This window comes from Aythya marila, assembly GCF_965140915.1.
Source record: "Aythya marila genome assembly, chromosome: 3".
Taxonomy (NCBI): Eukaryota; Metazoa; Chordata; class Aves; order Anseriformes; family Anatidae; genus Aythya; species Aythya marila.
The window spans coordinates 34,096,691-34,114,039 of record NC_139044.1 but is presented as its reverse complement, the minus strand read 5'-3'; the positions used below and the strand labels follow the sequence as shown (position 1 = coordinate 34,114,039).

At 38.1% G+C, this 17,349-nt stretch overlaps 1 protein-coding gene across 1 annotated transcript in view; it reads right to left on the bottom strand.

Annotated features, from left to right (window-relative positions):
• Positions 1–2,257: 2,257 nt before the first annotated feature.
• ZFAND3 (zinc finger AN1-type containing 3) overlaps positions 2,258–17,349 on the bottom strand; it is a 134,859-nt gene continuing 119,767 nt past the window's right edge. The window contains exon 7 of the mRNA XM_082757946.1: positions 2,258–6,878. Coding sequence (XP_082614072.1) covers positions 6,724–6,878 — 155 coding nt within the window. The 3' untranslated portion in view covers positions 2,258–6,723. The remainder of the gene's footprint in view (positions 6,879–17,349) is intronic.

Below are 17,349 nucleotides of genomic sequence, written 5' to 3'. Positions count from 1 at the left end.
ATTTTTAATGGCACTGCAAATGAGCATAACAGTGCTTCCAGGGCTGAGGCTACAGTAAGTGATAATGCTGGAATGCCAGCTACTACTACGCAGGCAAATTCAGACACTGGGACCTGCTACGTTGGCCCAGAAGGACTGATTATACGTGCGTGGGTGTTTTAGCCCAGAAACATAATTTGACTTGCCAGCAGATTTGTGTGCGCGCGTGCTGGTGTATGGAAATACCTGCTTGGAACTATGACTTCTGGCAAGGCCTGAGGCCAAACAGTGAGAAAGAGAAAACAATGGGTGAGCGGTGTGACTCGAAGACAGCTATAGACTTCTGTAACTAATTACTGCTTCACCGATGAGTACCTAAATCTATTTAGGGTGGAGGGTAATGAAGGGGGAACCTCAGGTGGTTGAGCACGGGGCAGACTATCCAAAGGAGCGTGACTTAAACATTTTTAGCTACTCATCATTTTAAAACATTAATGTAGACAAGACCAGTGGTGCCAGCCAACAGAGGCTAACTTAAAATTTAGCTTGTTCCTGGAGCTCATAGCCTTCAGCTCATGCTGCTGACTGCAGTATGTCCTAGCAGGTCTCCAGAAACAGATCTACTGACAGCTTCTAGGAGTGTAAAGTAAGTGTCATATAATTTACATAAGAAAAAAAAATATATATATAACTAAAAACCAAGCTATTGCTGGAGTTAAGAATGAACTTGTCTTTGCTTCTTTGAAAAGTAAAGCTGAGACCAAGCACTTCAGGAGTTAACAATGAATCTCTCAGTTGGTTTTCTTAATGCAGAAGTGCTGATCATGCAGAACTTCCTTTCAAAAGATGATACAATGACATGCCTTTTTTTTAAAAAAAAAAAAAAAAAAAAATTGCTACTTTACTTCAAACAGACCCTGAACACGTTAAGAGAAATGAAAAAAGAACACTGCCAAGTGTTCTGAGCACCCAGAAGAGATGTCCTTCTGGTGCTGCATCTCAGATACAGAGGATGGCTTCTCTTCAACACTTCAGTTTCAGAGATGTCAATTCTTTTCTTTTTAATCGTTGAAGTACTTAGTACTCTAGTTCGACTGTGGTCTCCCATCCTCCCTGAGCAGAGCTGGAAGAGAGAAGGAAGGAGGCATCTGCAACTCAGAAGAGAATAAAATGGACTGAGCAAGCAGGAAACTGTGGGCACCAGCTTCTGTCCTCTTGCTTAAAGGGAGAGCCAACAGACTGGAGTAGGTCTCTATAATTTTATTCTCATTACTTACAGTCACTGTACTGTGCCACAAGCTATTAACACAAAGCATCCTATTGCATGTTGTTAGCTTTGCACAACCCTAGCAGAAGGAACCGTCTGCTTTTGGTTAAACCCTTGCCATTAACACGTGCTACTAGCTGCAGAACAAAACCCTTGCTAGAGGATGCAGTCATTTTTGAAAACTATTTGTAATTTCAGTAATCTTTTCTGAATGCTTCAGCAGCACGTATTGAAATTGTTTACTGTTAGTCTTACAAAGCTCTGCTTGTTTTCTTTCACAGAAAATAGCAGCATATTGCAAAATAGGAAGGTCCTGTAGCAAAATACATAGTTTAACTAAATAATCCATCAAAAATGTTTTCTGACAGTCCTGTTTCATTTCTTTGCATATAACATATGTTGTGGAATTGAACTCTAACGTGATATAGTCACAAAGAGGAAGCTAAACAGTGTACTGCAGTACCAACTCAAGATGGTTAGTACGGTTTGGCAAGTAATTATTTGTCTCTTCACCATTTTATGATCTGAGCTGACTTAAGAGGCAGGTGGATGTGATCAGTAAGCACCGGTCGCTTAGCAGCCTCTGCCTCCTCCTTTTGTGCCTTCTTTCCTCCTGACTCAGCTTCGGCCTGGAAGGTGAGGCACGCAGAGTTTACAGGAAAGTGGATGCGAGCAATAAAACAGAAGTAGCACGTGAGCTGTGGTTGTGTCCTGCCCCCTTCAAAGGATGGTTTGAAGAAACCTGACATCCTAACAAGTCAGTCACATCAATTAACTGAAACTTAATGGAGACAAAATCGCCTGTCACTGTGAAAACCTCCTCATGTACTTCACTACTCTTACAACCCATCATCCAGATTTCAATCTGCTTGAAGTACTGCACAGGGGCTTGCAAAAGGACCAAAGCTGAGAATCCAGGAAGAGCAACGTTCAAGCACGACTACTTCCAAATGACCAGCTGCACATGCTGAACGCCTCAGTGAAAAGTGAATAAAGAGTAGGAGAGACAGAAAAGTATGTCCTCGTAACTGCTGTCTTTGAGACCTGTTATTTAAGAGTGGCTCTTTCCAGCATCATTAATGTTTGCTTTCCTGGAAAAGCTGCTAATAGTGAGCTATAAAACCTATTGTTGCACAAGTCCAGCATGTAAAACATGCCTTGTGAATATTTTTGAGTATTTTAATCTAAACACTTTTTTTTTTCCAGTGTGCTCCTTTGCAATAAAATGTAAACAGACGCATACTCTCACTCACCTTTAAGTTTGTGACCTGGTTTCACTAAAACTGTATCTTTATACAGCAGCTCCTGCCACGTCAGCTTTCACGTTGAACCACTGCTCAATGCTTACATTACTTTTATTTTGTGAGCAGAATTAGAACCAGGTATTTGAGTGATGAAATAAACATCTGGTGCCAATAAATACAGATCTTTTTAAGTAGCATTGCCTAAAACAGTTCCATTTGTTTTCTAGGTTTTAAAGTACCCAGGAGCATACAAAATTATTTCCAGCACAAATTGGCTGTAATCTCATTGTGACATTAAGGAATTACTTCAATTAGACTTTCTCTTTGCTGTTCCACTGATGACTGACAATTGCAGTAACTACAATACGACAAAGAAAATGTCAATTCATTTGTCTGGGCACTTAACTGCGTACGCATCACTACGAGCATGGGTGCTGCTGATTATTCCACTGATGCATTTTTTAAGGCTGTTGTAAAACCTGTATTTTTAGTGACACCATTAATATCAGTTTTCTTCCTTGGTGGGTCTCTGCACTGAAAGAGTCAGCGTAAGATTAAAAAACGTGCCTTTACCCTTCAGAGACTTACACACAAGCTGTAGCACAGTCACAGAAGGAACTGCATTGATTGCGGCATGAACACAATGAGCACAAAGTTAAATATAAACAGGATGGTGTATTCGAGAGGCCAGTGGATTACAGATGTTCCAAAAGAAGGCAGTCATGCAAAATTCAAGGTTTGAACCTATTAATCACGTTCCATGAAGTAGAAAAAAAGCAGTTAAAGTTACTTTGGGACTGCTACAATTGCACCAGGGCTCCGTCAGGGTGTTGCCTGTGCATTACTGCAGAGGAGCTCCCGTTCTCGCATTTCAGTTACATCACCTCTCACTCAAGACACTGAACTGCTTCAAAACAGAAACCAGGTGCAACCAAGGACAAACTCCAGTGTAGCAAACTCAATGGACAATTCTTACTTTTCCTCAAAGCCTTGGCTTGCAGCCAGCTACAGGTTGGGAACTTGACAAAACATGTAGAGCTGTCTTACACAACTTACCTTTTCTATCTCCCAGCCATGTTCAAGAATCACACACAAATTTATAACTGAAAGTACCATATTAATTTGAGAGGAAATAAGGGGGGTACATGTTTCATAAATGAGGAAGAATTTCAATTCCAAACAATTTTAAAAGTTGCTGTAAATAATGACCTTGCTGTTCTTTCTTCTTTAATACATTCAGTTGTTATTACCTTTGAGCGTCTAGCTTCTAAATGATTAAGAAACTATTGCTACTCCTCTAGTTACCCATTGTGAATACAGCCCACTACGATTTGGAATACTGCTACTGTAGGTGCAGAAGTTGCCAAAATGTATGAAAGAACATGTAGGATGTTTTAAAACTTCCATGCCAATCACACAGTGCACTGTATAGATTTGACTTGATAAGAGCAAGAACAACTTGTTCATTTGATTGCTGTATCTAACCTCATGATTAAGCTGACCAATACTCAGGCTACAGTAGATTTAGCCAGATTTGCTTACAAAATAAATCAATAAACTTGAACGCAGCAAAAACGCCATCCTCCCCTTTTAATCCGGCAGAAAATCCTGTTCATCCTCCACCAACTGTAAATTCAGCTCTAAGTCATTGGTCTAACATTGGCGTTCTCCCCATTCGTATTTATTACATGAGCTTGCAGCAGAAATGGTGCAAAATAGCAAGACCTGTTGGAATAGGCAGAAAGGAATTCAAACTTTAATCTGATTGGTTTAATTTTTTAGCAGGAGGAAAAAGAATAAAGTTACAAGATTCTTTTAATATTTTCACAATGTTAAACTAAAACTGAGCTCTAGGCTACATGTGTAAGTAAATCTAGAACACAAAAGGGTTAAATAAGATCTTCTTTTAAGATACAAGAACTTAAGCTTTCTTTACGTTTAACAAACTTCACAGAACAGATACTGCAAAGGAACAACCCCGTCCCCAACTTGTTTGTTTAAAGTGAACATTGTCCATAATTCACACGAACTTTTAAGTAGTGTTCTCACAAGAGCCACCTTGAAACCATCTGTGCACTTGTAACAAGCTTAAAGAGAATATTAAGGAGGAACAAAATAGCATCTTCAGTATTAATGCAGAAAAGTCTTGTGTATCAATCAGAATGCCCATCAAATGTTATGAGTAGGGTTTTGTAGGAAAAGAAAGTGCGTTTCACAGCAGCAGCTGAAATCCATGCTTTTATAAATTCTTCACGGCAAATGTAAATAATATCCTTGGACAGTCCCTTTCAACAGGACCATTTCCTGAAAATGCAACACATTACAGACGATTTTGCTGCTGGTTTCATATTCTTGAATAACAACAATAATAATAATAATAATTAAAAAAATTCTTGCCTTTTTGATAGCTTGTGTTTTCTACTGATGGGACACTTCTGATTCGTGGTTAATTTATGCTAATACAGTCAGATGCTGAATGTGTGTGGAGATGTGGTTTGTTGTTGTTGTTCGTTGTTGGTTTTGGAATTAGTTCTCCTTGTTAAATGCTTCTACCAGTGTAATAATATGATTTGGCCGATAAGGAGTTAGTTACCTGCGACAAGTAGAATGGAGGATGACTCATACAAACCTTCTCCCAAAACACTGGGGTTTTTCAAGTGACTTGTTACTGCACCTCTCTGATGTTTTCTGTCTGCCCAGTATTCAAGATGAGACAAAATCTTTTCCTCCCTCAGGTTTTCTTACACATTTACCTGATTGTTAATACCTTACCAATGGACTGGGAAATTCACTCGGGATTTAGCTGGGCCACATGAGTACAAATCCTTTTTACTTGTGTAACCCTGTGTGCAGCAGGAGACATGCTGAATATTATTTTTGCTTTTTTTTTGTTCACAAACTGACGAGACCGGTGCAATTCAGTTCAGCTCAGCTCAGCTCAGCGCGACATACCGTAATACGGAACCATAGGTCTAAACAGAGCCAAAACATCCTACTCCACGTAATGCTTCTCACGTTCACTTGCTATACTTGCTTTGCAATAGATGCGGGCAGAGATTTTCATGAGAGCGTTCAGCTGCATAGAAACAGGGCTGACGAAGCCCATTTGATTATCTCATTGACACTCTGGAAGCGAGGAATACAAACTCAATCTGACACAGGGTGTTTCACCGGTTGTTCCCCAATACTGTTACTGAATTCCGTTTGCTACAAAATGTCCTTTTTTTTTTCCCCAATATATAAGTCTAGCTACAGAAAGTCAGTCTGTAGAATCCAGCCATGGCTACTGTGCTGTGAATTAGCCTTATTTGATCAATTATCAGATACCTGCACTTAGCAAAAGGCAAACGAGAGCCAATCAGGTTTCGGCCGGTGGGAACGGCTGCACTGCTCAATGTATGTGCAATCTTCACACGACTCAGAATCTCTGTGGATGCCATGTAAAATGTATGCACCATTTACTGCTCTGGGATGGAGTTGGCTTTAAAGTGAGATCATAATTTAACCGAGAAGAAAAAAAAAACGTAAAACAAAAAAACCCTGATAGGTTCCTTATAGTAAGATAGATATAAAAATTTTTCATAAGAATCTCTGTCCCCCTTTCTTTTTGGCTTCCTGGGAAGAACCAGAAAGATGTTCCTACCCCAACAGAATCCCTGATGCTGGTGACACTGCCTAACTCAAAAGCCACACGCGATGAAGGCACGAGTGACCAGTCAGGTCTTCTGGGCTTAAGCAGCAGCAGTTGCTGCTCTTAGTAGTATTTCACCTCCTCAGGATTAACTAGAAGTGAAGAGGTGAAAGGCTGCACATTAAACAGTTTGTCTGAAAGCCATGTGCATAGCAAACTTTTACACCAGCTTCTACACAACTATTTGTTTTAACTCTGCAGCTGGAATGTTTCCAGCGTAAGGCTTTTACAGTGACTCCAGCAATAACAGAAGCCTTTGGATTTTTCTCGTTTTGTTTAAATCCACTAGCCATGCTCAAAAAATAATATTTCTTCATGTTTTAATTTTATACGGTGGCTAGCAGGCACCTTAGTAACCAGCCAGAAATCAATTTCAACCACCATCATCCCCTAAACTACAGTACCAGGACGGTTGGCTAAAGAAAGGAAACTGATTGGCTGTAGTCTGAAACTTGCCTAGTACAAGGTGTCTGGCTGACTTTGTCCTAAATAAGGCTAACATTAGTGAACTAAGAGAACAGCATTTGGTTGCAGTCTTGCACTCAGGAACATCCTTCGCCGATGCGTTGGCAAGATCTTCCTACTTTCCGATCCAGTTTCACCATTTTCATAATGGCTTCCTCACGCCCACGTCCCATGTGGTCAAATGTGCAGTCATGTTGTTCAGGCAGGCGATGTAACATACAGAACACATAACCTACCATGGAAAGGGGAAAGAAAAAAAACAAAACACAAAGTTAAGGACTTGAAGAAAGTGGCAGGATCTTACCTGAATCAGAAGGGAGGTACTGCCTACCGAGGCATCACTCGGTTCTCAAAAATCAAGTTTTTACTTACTTTCCTGACATGGCATTAATAAATATCTAATTATTTACTGCATTTTCTTGCATATTTATCAACACAATCCAAAGCCCAAGTCACACTAATGTGTTTTTTTGCCATCCTCTTATATTTAAGAGGAAGTCCTCAGGCATTTGACACAGGGACACGTCATGCCACATCATCTTGCTCTGTAGCTGAGAAGATGTAGGTTACTGTCTCTCTGTCTAAAGCTAGTCAACATTGCCTAGTTATCCAGGAGGTCATCTCCAGCAGCCACCTCCTTCTAGTCTACAAAGAAAATCAGCTTTTTGACTTTAGAGCAGTACAGAAATTGTCTCAAATTCCTTACCTCTAAGATGAATGTGATAAGTAGTATTAGGATGATAAAGTAGCGAGAAGACTTACACAGCCAGAGGGTTTATGTAGCCCACTGTACATGAAATGAGGTATGCTATTGCCTATGCTGCAATAGCTTGCCTGAATAATGGGTGCAAAGAACATCACACTGCCTCCCACTGAATGCTTTACATTACTGCCTCTCCTTGAATGCTCAAAAGACATTAAAGCCACAAAGTGATGACATTTGAGAGATGGAAAAGAATAAAAATGAGTGAATGACGGAGTATATGCATATAGCTGTGTTTGTTGTATACACGCGTATGCAAAATATTTCAAGCTCCTGAACTACAAAACATCAATTGTATGAGAGAACAACAGGTTACCTTTATGTTAATACCATTGTTATGAAAATGGAAAAGGACAAAGTATCACACACAGAATTATGTTCAAAAAAAAAAAAAAAAACAACTGAAGAAAAATTGATTCATCTTTGCTCTTTGTTTCAATAGCACCAGCTACAAAAATACATGTCTATTATCTGATTTTGAAACCCAGTTCTAGAAACAAAGCAAAAAAGACAAGTTTTCTGTATCGGTACATGCAAGTTCAGGAATACAGATGTGATGCTGACTGAATTGAGATAACACTCTCTCCTTGTCATCATTGCCTTTACTTCAATCTCAATCTGGTCATACCACACTGAAACGTGATGAATATCTTCCGTGAGGTGCCAGAAATTCAAGGTTTGATTGTCAAAATGAAAATGTCCTCAGACTCTGGTTTCAATGCTGAATAGGCATTTTCACTCAATTCTCTCTTACAGAAAGCAAGGACCGAAGGCTTCCCTTCATTATTTTTGAAATAAGATTTCAAATTACTGAACCAGTGTCCACTGTAGGCACAAGAACACATCAACACCTGACTGGATCAGCTCAAAAATCGATTAAGTCCATCACCTTATCTGCAGTGGATGTGACAGAAGCAGATGCAAGAAATCCTGCAGATAAGGATCGGGCTGAAGTCATTTCAGTCCCCAATAGGTAAAGGCTGGTTTCAAATCCTGATTATTTATTTATTTATTTTACAGATCCTCTCCACTTGGTTAACAAGCACATGTAGAAATGCTATTTAGTGTGATTTAAAGGAGATACCGAATATATACACAACCCCCTGCACAGCTTCAGTAAGACCCTTTTGACAAGTTCAACAAATCTATTAAGGAAATACACTTAGAAGATGATTTATCAATTTTGAACACAGCCTTTCAGCTGCACCATCTCCTCACCTTCTACAAAGCCTCCTGGCCCTTTTTAGACGACAGTAGCTTCACGATGTTCCTTTCTACTTTGCTTCCCCCAAGAAAATATTATCTATTCTCTACTTTGTCATATCTTTATCAAACACCTTTCAGTTCTTCTTAGAGTACCTGTTCTCATACAGGAAAAGCCGTACAGTATACTATATTCATTCCAGATGAAACATGCTATTTATTTCTCCTGTTCATCAAATATTTCCTTATTCCTGAACAGAATTTCAATAACTGCCCAAAGAATGACAGGCGATTTTCGTTTTTGATCCTGCTAATTTACAGTCTGAGGGAAAAATATTTCTAATTGCAGCAACTAAATGATCTAAACCTGCTATTCATGTATCTATTTAAATATGAATAGCTAACTAGAACTGATAATACCTAATAAATGAAAGAGTACCCAAGCATTTTCAACATCACTAAGGACAGGTTTGCATATATTAGCTGTTCTTAATGAAGGAGTTTATTCTTTTCAAAATAGCAATAGGGATCTTCTAAAGCCTCATTTCTAAACCAGACTTCAGATCCTTAGTCCCATTATACCAAATGCCTAAGTGACTTTGAAGATTGGAACTTTTATTTATTTATTTATTTATTAAGTTTTATTTAGAATTTAGAGGATTTGAATAGTGCTACATGGTAGCTAGTTGAGTAACAGTAGTTTGGAACATTTTTTCATTAGTTTAGAGCGGATTTCTTCAATTAAGTTATAACTGCTCTATTCATTCCTGGCTTCTTCTCTCGTCTAGACATCAGGGTGGACATTCTGCAGTCTGCATGTGCACTAATGCCTTGTCTAGTCTCAGGACCATCAGCTTTTACAACAGTTAAATTATTAACTCATGTGCACTGGGACAGGTGGTCAATATATTTGCTTCTGTTCTGATCCATAAAACCAACCCAGATTTAGAGATGAAACTTTGTGTCCTGAGAAGTCTGCTTTTTATGGTTATAAAGGAGAGTTAGATTAATGAGCTCTTGCAGTATATTTACTGTTAAGTTCATTATTGGAAGATATCAAATATGGGCTGTTTCTCCTAAAGGATTTTATTGCAGAAATGCTTCTTTCACCACACCATAGCTAAGAGGCAAAATAAATAACTTTCTGCTAGGGAAAAGAGCACTGGAAAAGGGAATCAATCTTCCAACTAAAGTTAGTTTACCGTAGTCATCAACCAAAATATGCTAGACTCCCACTTCAACCACAGAAGATGTCAATCTAGTAAATGCAATAATACATCTCACAGAATTGCAATTGTTTTCTGATGTTAGAAGTAGACTATGAATCATCTACACCTCAGGCCACTAATGCAAACATCTTGGGAAAACATTATTTAGTGCACCAAAACCTTTAAGTTCCTTTAGGTACCTCGGAAACTACTTCATGATTGATCATCAAAAATTCACTTCCATTTCATCACCAGAGCATCAATGGCTAAAGCCATGAGCGCATCAGCTCTGCCTTACTTGTAACCCTGTAGGTGAATCTTTTGCATAGGACATGCAAAAAAACATCAGTCAAAGAAGTCTAAGATTGCCAGAGTACAACAAACCTAATTTGTTGGGTAGGGGTGATACCAAAACCAGACTGCATTTTCCTCGTTCTTACATTCAAGAGCACTGACAAGACTAGAATATGGATTGATAGTAAGAAAAATATTTAAACTGAAACCTGAATTCAATTCATAACTTTGCCTTCAAATTCTGAAAGTAGGAAACTGTTAAAATATCAGCAAAATACATGAAGCATCAGAAACAATTAAACAAAATGGCATGATAATCCACAACCAAATTGTAATTCTGGATGGTCCCTGTTTTTTTTTTTTTTTATTATTTTTATTTTTATTTTTAATTTTTTCTCTTTGTAAACTCAACAAAATGTGGTCAGACTCTCTGGACCATGGCACAAATGCCCATTAAGCAGACTACCGTAAACCACCAGAGAGGCACAGCACATGGTGGGAATACTCAAGTGGAGATACTTGGCCAGGCGTGATGTCCTGGTCTCTTCTAACACACTGCTGCAGAACAGTTACAGAACATACAGGAAAATCTAATGATCCCTGTTACTCGAATAGCAACATAATAGAAAGGAAACTCTTCCCATCCCCACCAAGATTCTGGTTTTGATCTTACTGATGAAACGTTCAGCAAGATGCTAAAGGAAAACTGATTTCTTATTTGTGAGCATGTTTTGAGAAGTGGTGGAAATGCCAAGTAAGATTATTAAATATTTACGAAGCTTACATATTTACAAAGTGGCTTAAACACATTTAACGGTGTCCCTATTTGAAAGATCGTGCTGTATATTACCTAAGAAGTAGTTACGTGCTCCCACAATTACCCTTTAATAACTGCCTCACATTCTTACTGTTGTAAGAATAAAGAGCATATTTAGACTTTTCCATACAGTACGTGTCATATACTTAATATGGCAAATCCATTTACTGACGAAAACCGAACCCCACTTATGTACAGGTATATTTCTGCATTTCTAGAAAAATACAAGCCATTCAGATACAAAAATATAACTGCTGGCATGAAAAGATGAAATCTCTGATTACCACCAACTATCAATCTTCTTAATTGTTCAAGCTAGACATTTACTTTCATTGCATTTGAAGACTCTCTTACATACCATACCAATCCCTTTCCAATTTGTTTGAAGAAGCTACCAATGGCAGGTAAAGGAAAAGAAGGTCAATACTACCACACAACACCAGAGTTACTAAAACTTTAAAACCATCTTACCTGCATGCTGGCAGCATTTATAAATTTAATTCCCCGGTCAAACTCTCAAAACCACCAGAATTTGCAGCTTAGGCCATTTCCAAATTTTATTTAATAAACAATTTGCATAGATCTATACAGAGATTATTCAAAAGTATCCTCAATAGTGGCAAAGGCTTACTCCTGTACAGAATTGTACACTGTATGCTTTGGCTTCTTCATGTGCTTCCTAAGAAATTTTACCTTTCTTGCTGATTTGAAATTCCAATCAACAGAGTTTCAAACATAACTTAAAAGCACCTTGTAGCCTTAAGAGATGAGGGCGCTGCAAAAGTTCTCTGCTGAAGATGTATCATCTAATATGGTACATGTGAGCCTATATACAGGTTTCTACATAAAGTCTGTGTACCGCACAAAGTACAAGAATAGATTTTAACATATCTTTAAAAGGTAAACATATCTACGGGATATTAGGCAAAACAGCAAAATCACACAGATTAACCAACAGAGAAGATTAGCTCATGCAGTGACACATGCTGCTGCAGCACTGCTCACGGTAATTGGACATCATTTCCCCAAAGAGTGTAATTATCCCTGAAACAATGTTTATGCATCTCCCCCGTCCCTTCCAACTGGAAGGTTAGCTTAATTTGTTGGAAGTGATACCAGCAAAAAAGCTATTTTAAAAAGGGTGGGAGAGAATTCTATCCTTCTTTTTCAACTTGATATAAATTATTATTTTTCAAGAGACTTATGCAGTTGTTAAAGCACTGAAGCTAAAAACTGGTTTAATTTAACAAGACAATTTTTAAATCACTTTGCCCCCAACAGCAGTACCCGACAGGTAACACTACTGAACAAATAACTTAGGGGAGCGGGGGAGAGTTTTGTACAAAATTAAAAAAGTTACATGTTATGTAGCTTTAAAGAATTTCCTTTTTTGAATAATCACATGATCTTGAAAGTAATACATTCTGGAGGACTTAATATTACCACTATATTAATAAAAGGAACATTGACTGCTAAGTTTGTAAGCCCAGGAACAAACTGAAGCAACACCACACCTTGCCTATCATTCCCAGGTTTGTAAGGTTATATCCTGTAGGATGTGGGAGAATGAACCCAAAGAACAGAATGGAGGTTGGGAGACACATAGTAGGAAAGCAGAGTTGTGCCAAAAAGGCATTTCGGTGTCCAAGACTAGACACCCAATAAAACTGAGATATAAAGAGGTAACACTATTGCAAATGTTATATATTTTATTATTTTTTTATTATCATATATTATTTCCATAGCCTACACGAGCATATATGCAAGTATCTGTTTCCTAGGCAGAATATTTACATTTTAGAGTAATGTGAAATCCTAAAAAAGTGCCTCTAATATCTCTTGAAAAAGGGCAGGTGGATGCTGCCCTGACATTGTAAAAGGGCCTTGTGTATAGGGTTGGACTTTTTCAAGAGATAGATTGGTATTAATAATTCTAGAAGTCTCTGTACACCAAGCCCACTGGAGCTAATATGCTCATCCCAGAAGCTAAGGATTTAATTAAGAGCCAAAGTGTATCCAGTAATTTAATTAAAATAGCAAACAATACTGAGTGATTTAATAATGTATGTGTATCATTTTGTTTGGACCAATGAAACTGCAAGAACGATACAGCTTCTAATAAAGAACTGGATTAAATAATGAAAGGCTCTATAGTAACATACTGTACGTGTTGCATTAATTCTAACACTTCTCCCCGATCCTTCACACATTTTGACTTCAAACCATTATGTGCTGAATACGGTACTGGGTTTGACTTTCAGTATACTTCCTGACTTATATTATTTATGCCTTGGGTTGTAATAGCTTTCTAGAGGTTGCACCATATTGATCCACAGGCTGACAGCTCCACTTGTTGGCCAAATCACTAGAGAGAAGGAGAGGAGCAGTTCTATTCTATTTTATTTATTTTTTTTAAACCTAGATTAAATTTATTTTAGGTCTTTATCCCCTACTTACACCTTACTTCCAGTGTCTCTTAGATTACCCCTTCTGCTCCATCTAAGTCTTTATTCCTGTACCCTCTTGCAATCTGTATCACAAGTAATTCCTCTCAGAGAAAAACAGGGCTCCATTCAGAAGATGTATTTATACCATAAAGGAATACAAAGACTTAACGATGCACATTTCCACCCCTCTGCATCTCTCTCTCTTTTAAGGCTTACACAACAATCCCTGCCCTCCTGCTTGTTCAGAATATGGCAGGATGCCCTGTGCCCCATTTATTCACATATTTGGGCAAGACTTCAAAAAGTCAGGAACACTTAATGGCTGCGAGCAGCTCTGTAGGTGAACCTTTTCATTTCATGTTAAGCGTGTAGCTATTGTTAGCACACAGACAGAGCACGTTTGATTCACTTTCAGGGAGATGCTTTCTAGGCCATATCCTTCCTTCCGAGAAGAGGCTGCTGCGGACTCCTGCCAACCACCAGCAGCTTTCTAAGTGCACGGTCCTGGTGCAGCTACACCTGCCTGTGAGATGCTGGATAAATACCATCAGTGTAAAGGAAGAGCTTTGTTTAGAAAAGGTAGAGCATTTTAACCTTCAAAAACCGATTCCCTTAACATCTGGCAGGTAAGTGGCTTTTATCTTCATTTTTTTCTGATAAGAAAAAAACAACTAGAGACTGAGCCAATTACTTCCCTAAAGCTACTGAAAAAGATTGAATTAGAAATAAGGTAGTCTCAGCTAGATTTTTATGTTCAGGTTCACTAGGCCACGTATCTCTTGGGTATAAAAGACAATTAAAAAAATGTATCATCTTTTACTTCATGCATAGCTTCTTTCTTTTCTTACCGCAGTATGGGTACTGACAGCAGAGACCTAACATTAACAAAACTCTTATTTTTTCCTCACGATTGTACCATCTCTGCAAAAACTCCCTAAAGGTTATATGCTGAAGGACTTACTACATCAGTAGCAAAATAAAACTTTTTTTTTTTTTTAAAGAAAACAAGGAACCTGCTAACTTGTTTTATATAAGGAAGACTTAAGAGATCAACTGACCCATTTCAATTACATTTATTGATCGGGACTGTAGGAAGGTAACCAGCAGGTTCAATGTGCGTTACTAAATCAAAGGAGTTGCCTGTTGCAGATCTTTAGGTAGCGCAGTAGAAGAAATCAAGATCAGTACCTGCTGCAACACAACCCCCACTAGCTGAACAAACAGGGGGAATATACCAGGACCTTTTCAAATGGGATCTTTTGATTCCTAACTACAAGCAGATCATGAAGTCCCTTTGCACTTCTAAATCTGCGGACAGCTTTTCTGAAACAAAGACACTACAGCATTTTTCTGAGTCCCATCTTTGGGACCCACGACACACCAGCAAATTAACTGCTTTTCACCGTTCATTTCTAGGATTTTCAGAACATGTGTTACTGCGAGAGACCAATACGAGTTAACAGCTCCTAGTCCCCATCTTTTCAGTATTTATCTTCATAAAATAAAACAAAAGAAAAAATTCCTTTGAGGTTGAATTCAAACTTTTAAAATGCTTGCAGCAATGTAAGCTAAGATGCTAGGCATTCCTGGAGTGGCTGAAACAGAAGTACTATTCTGGGAGCAAACCGCTGAGGTGCCCAGCCAACATCAGTCAGCTGAATATGGCACATCTCAAGTCACAGCAGCAAGGCTTGTCAGCAAAGGCAGAATTATAGCATGTCGCCAGTTACTAATAAGATTTATTTTTCCTTCAGTACTTATTAATGAGCGGGTTGACTCAACCTCCAGAAGCAATGCGTGTATTTAATTTTAATCCATGGAAGTACTATACATCTGTTATAGCAATATATAATCATGTCCTGAAGACATTTTGGCTTGTACCAGATAAACCTTACCCATCTGGAAAGTGAATTTACCAGTACCATCGCAAATTCTTCTGCATACAAAAAGGTTCCAGAGTAATGGAACCATAATTTAGTATTTTAGTAACTTTTAAGAGAAGCATTATTTTCAATACATGTTGGACTATTTTGTACAGAGATCAAGCAATTGTCAGAGCATTTTTTTCTTTTTGCTTATCTATTCAAGTTTGTTTCTTTCTTCCTGTCCTTTTGAAGATAATTTCTAAATTAACTGAGTAAATCAAATCATTCCAAATTTATTCTGGCACAATCCAAACAAGTGCCTCATCTCCTGTGTTTATGAACAAGCAGCCCTGTTATACAAGTTAAGAATCTGCAGCTGTTTTTCTTCCACCTGTTTTGTTACTGAATCACAGTGAGACTCGCTGCCACAGTATCTGTTAAAATGGTAAAATCTCTTCTGCGTGAATGCGTTTTGTTTCTGATAGCTAACAGAAATGCTCAGTGCTTGATAGGAGCCTGTCCGTTCCTATCTCCCTCTTACCTCTCCGCTGAGTGAACAGAAGTGAAGTAACACTTTTAAACAGTGGCAAGAAAAAGAAGCCTACCAAGCTGCTGTATATTTATACAGATATGAAATACAAATAAGGATGTGTAAAAATAAGCATATTAACAAACCAGAACTCTCTTTTTTATACCTGTTAACTATGCTTTTTGGGTGTACATGTATGTATACAAGTATAGGTATATATGTATATGAGACAAGCTTTTGAAATAGGAAAGAAAATGTTACAAATATTTACAATGAACAAACAAACAAAAACAAAGCATTGTTTCTTTCCCTTCAGATTTTTACATTCATAATGTTTTCTTGTGATGGTCGATCTCCTTTGAAAACATTAATGAGTAAATGCCACCTAAATTATTTGCATTGCTAACAAAATATACATATATTTTTCAAATGTTGGCAAGTGGCAAATTATCTGTAGAACCCCAGCAGACTTAAGTCAGGAGATGGCTTAGGATGCAAGATGTTTTGTAACAGATGCAATGTTGGTTTGGTTTTAGTTTTTCTCTTGTGCAAGATAAATGTGTTTCCAACAGGTTTAGTCCCTCATCACCTGAAGGTCAGCTTTCCTTTGAACTACTTTCTTCAAATGACTTATCAAGTTTGCAATTTTGTTCCTATGAGTAGCTTTCCTCATGATCACTGTTCACATACAAAGGGACATGGTGCATTGATACCTGTGTAGACATTTATGCAACGACCTGACATGAATTGTTAGCTTCTCTTTACTTTCTTTCATTTTTTCTGTATAAATGAATTTGTCATTCTAGCCATCTGCACTATGCAGCATGTGCACCCTGTACTACTGTGGCCTTTTTTCTGTATTTTCCTTTCTCTCTGTTCCCTTTCAGAAAAGGATGCACAATTGTCAGTGTTTGTATGCAACGACTTTATGGGAAACAAACCACAAATTAGTCTGGTACAAATTGAGTTATAAACTATTCAAGCAATCTTTTGATTTTCTGTGCTGCTAAGCTGTGGCTGCAGCAATCACCTTGCTATTAAACATGTTAGAACTAGAAACCATTTTAGCAAGGCAATCTTATCCACTTTGATCATGTCTTGATGAAGCATTTCACCAACTTCTAATAAAACTTTAATAAGGAATTTATCCAGTTTGCATTAAAGTCACATTCAATGCCATCTCTGACAAGCCCAGCACGTTGTATACTGCAAAGCCTAAAACAGGCAGGATAAAAAAAAAAAAAAAAAAAAAAAAAACAGAGAAAAATAGATTCCTATCAGAGAAGCACACGACCAGATCAGCAACATCTCTCCAAGGCACTGCTACCAGAATATAGATATACTTAGTTTCCAGGGCACATTATCTTGGCCACTCCATTGACTGCAAGATACAACTAAACCCAGCTCTGCATAGGTGGAGCCTGAGCTACAGACATGCCTATTAGGATGTGGCCTGTAAATAGCAAATCATTCTATACCAAACTGCCGAAGAGCCAGCACGCTGTATTCATCTCTCTTTAATTGCTGACTTGGACTGGATCTAACACGACAGATGTGAAAGTCCTTTAATGAGCTCC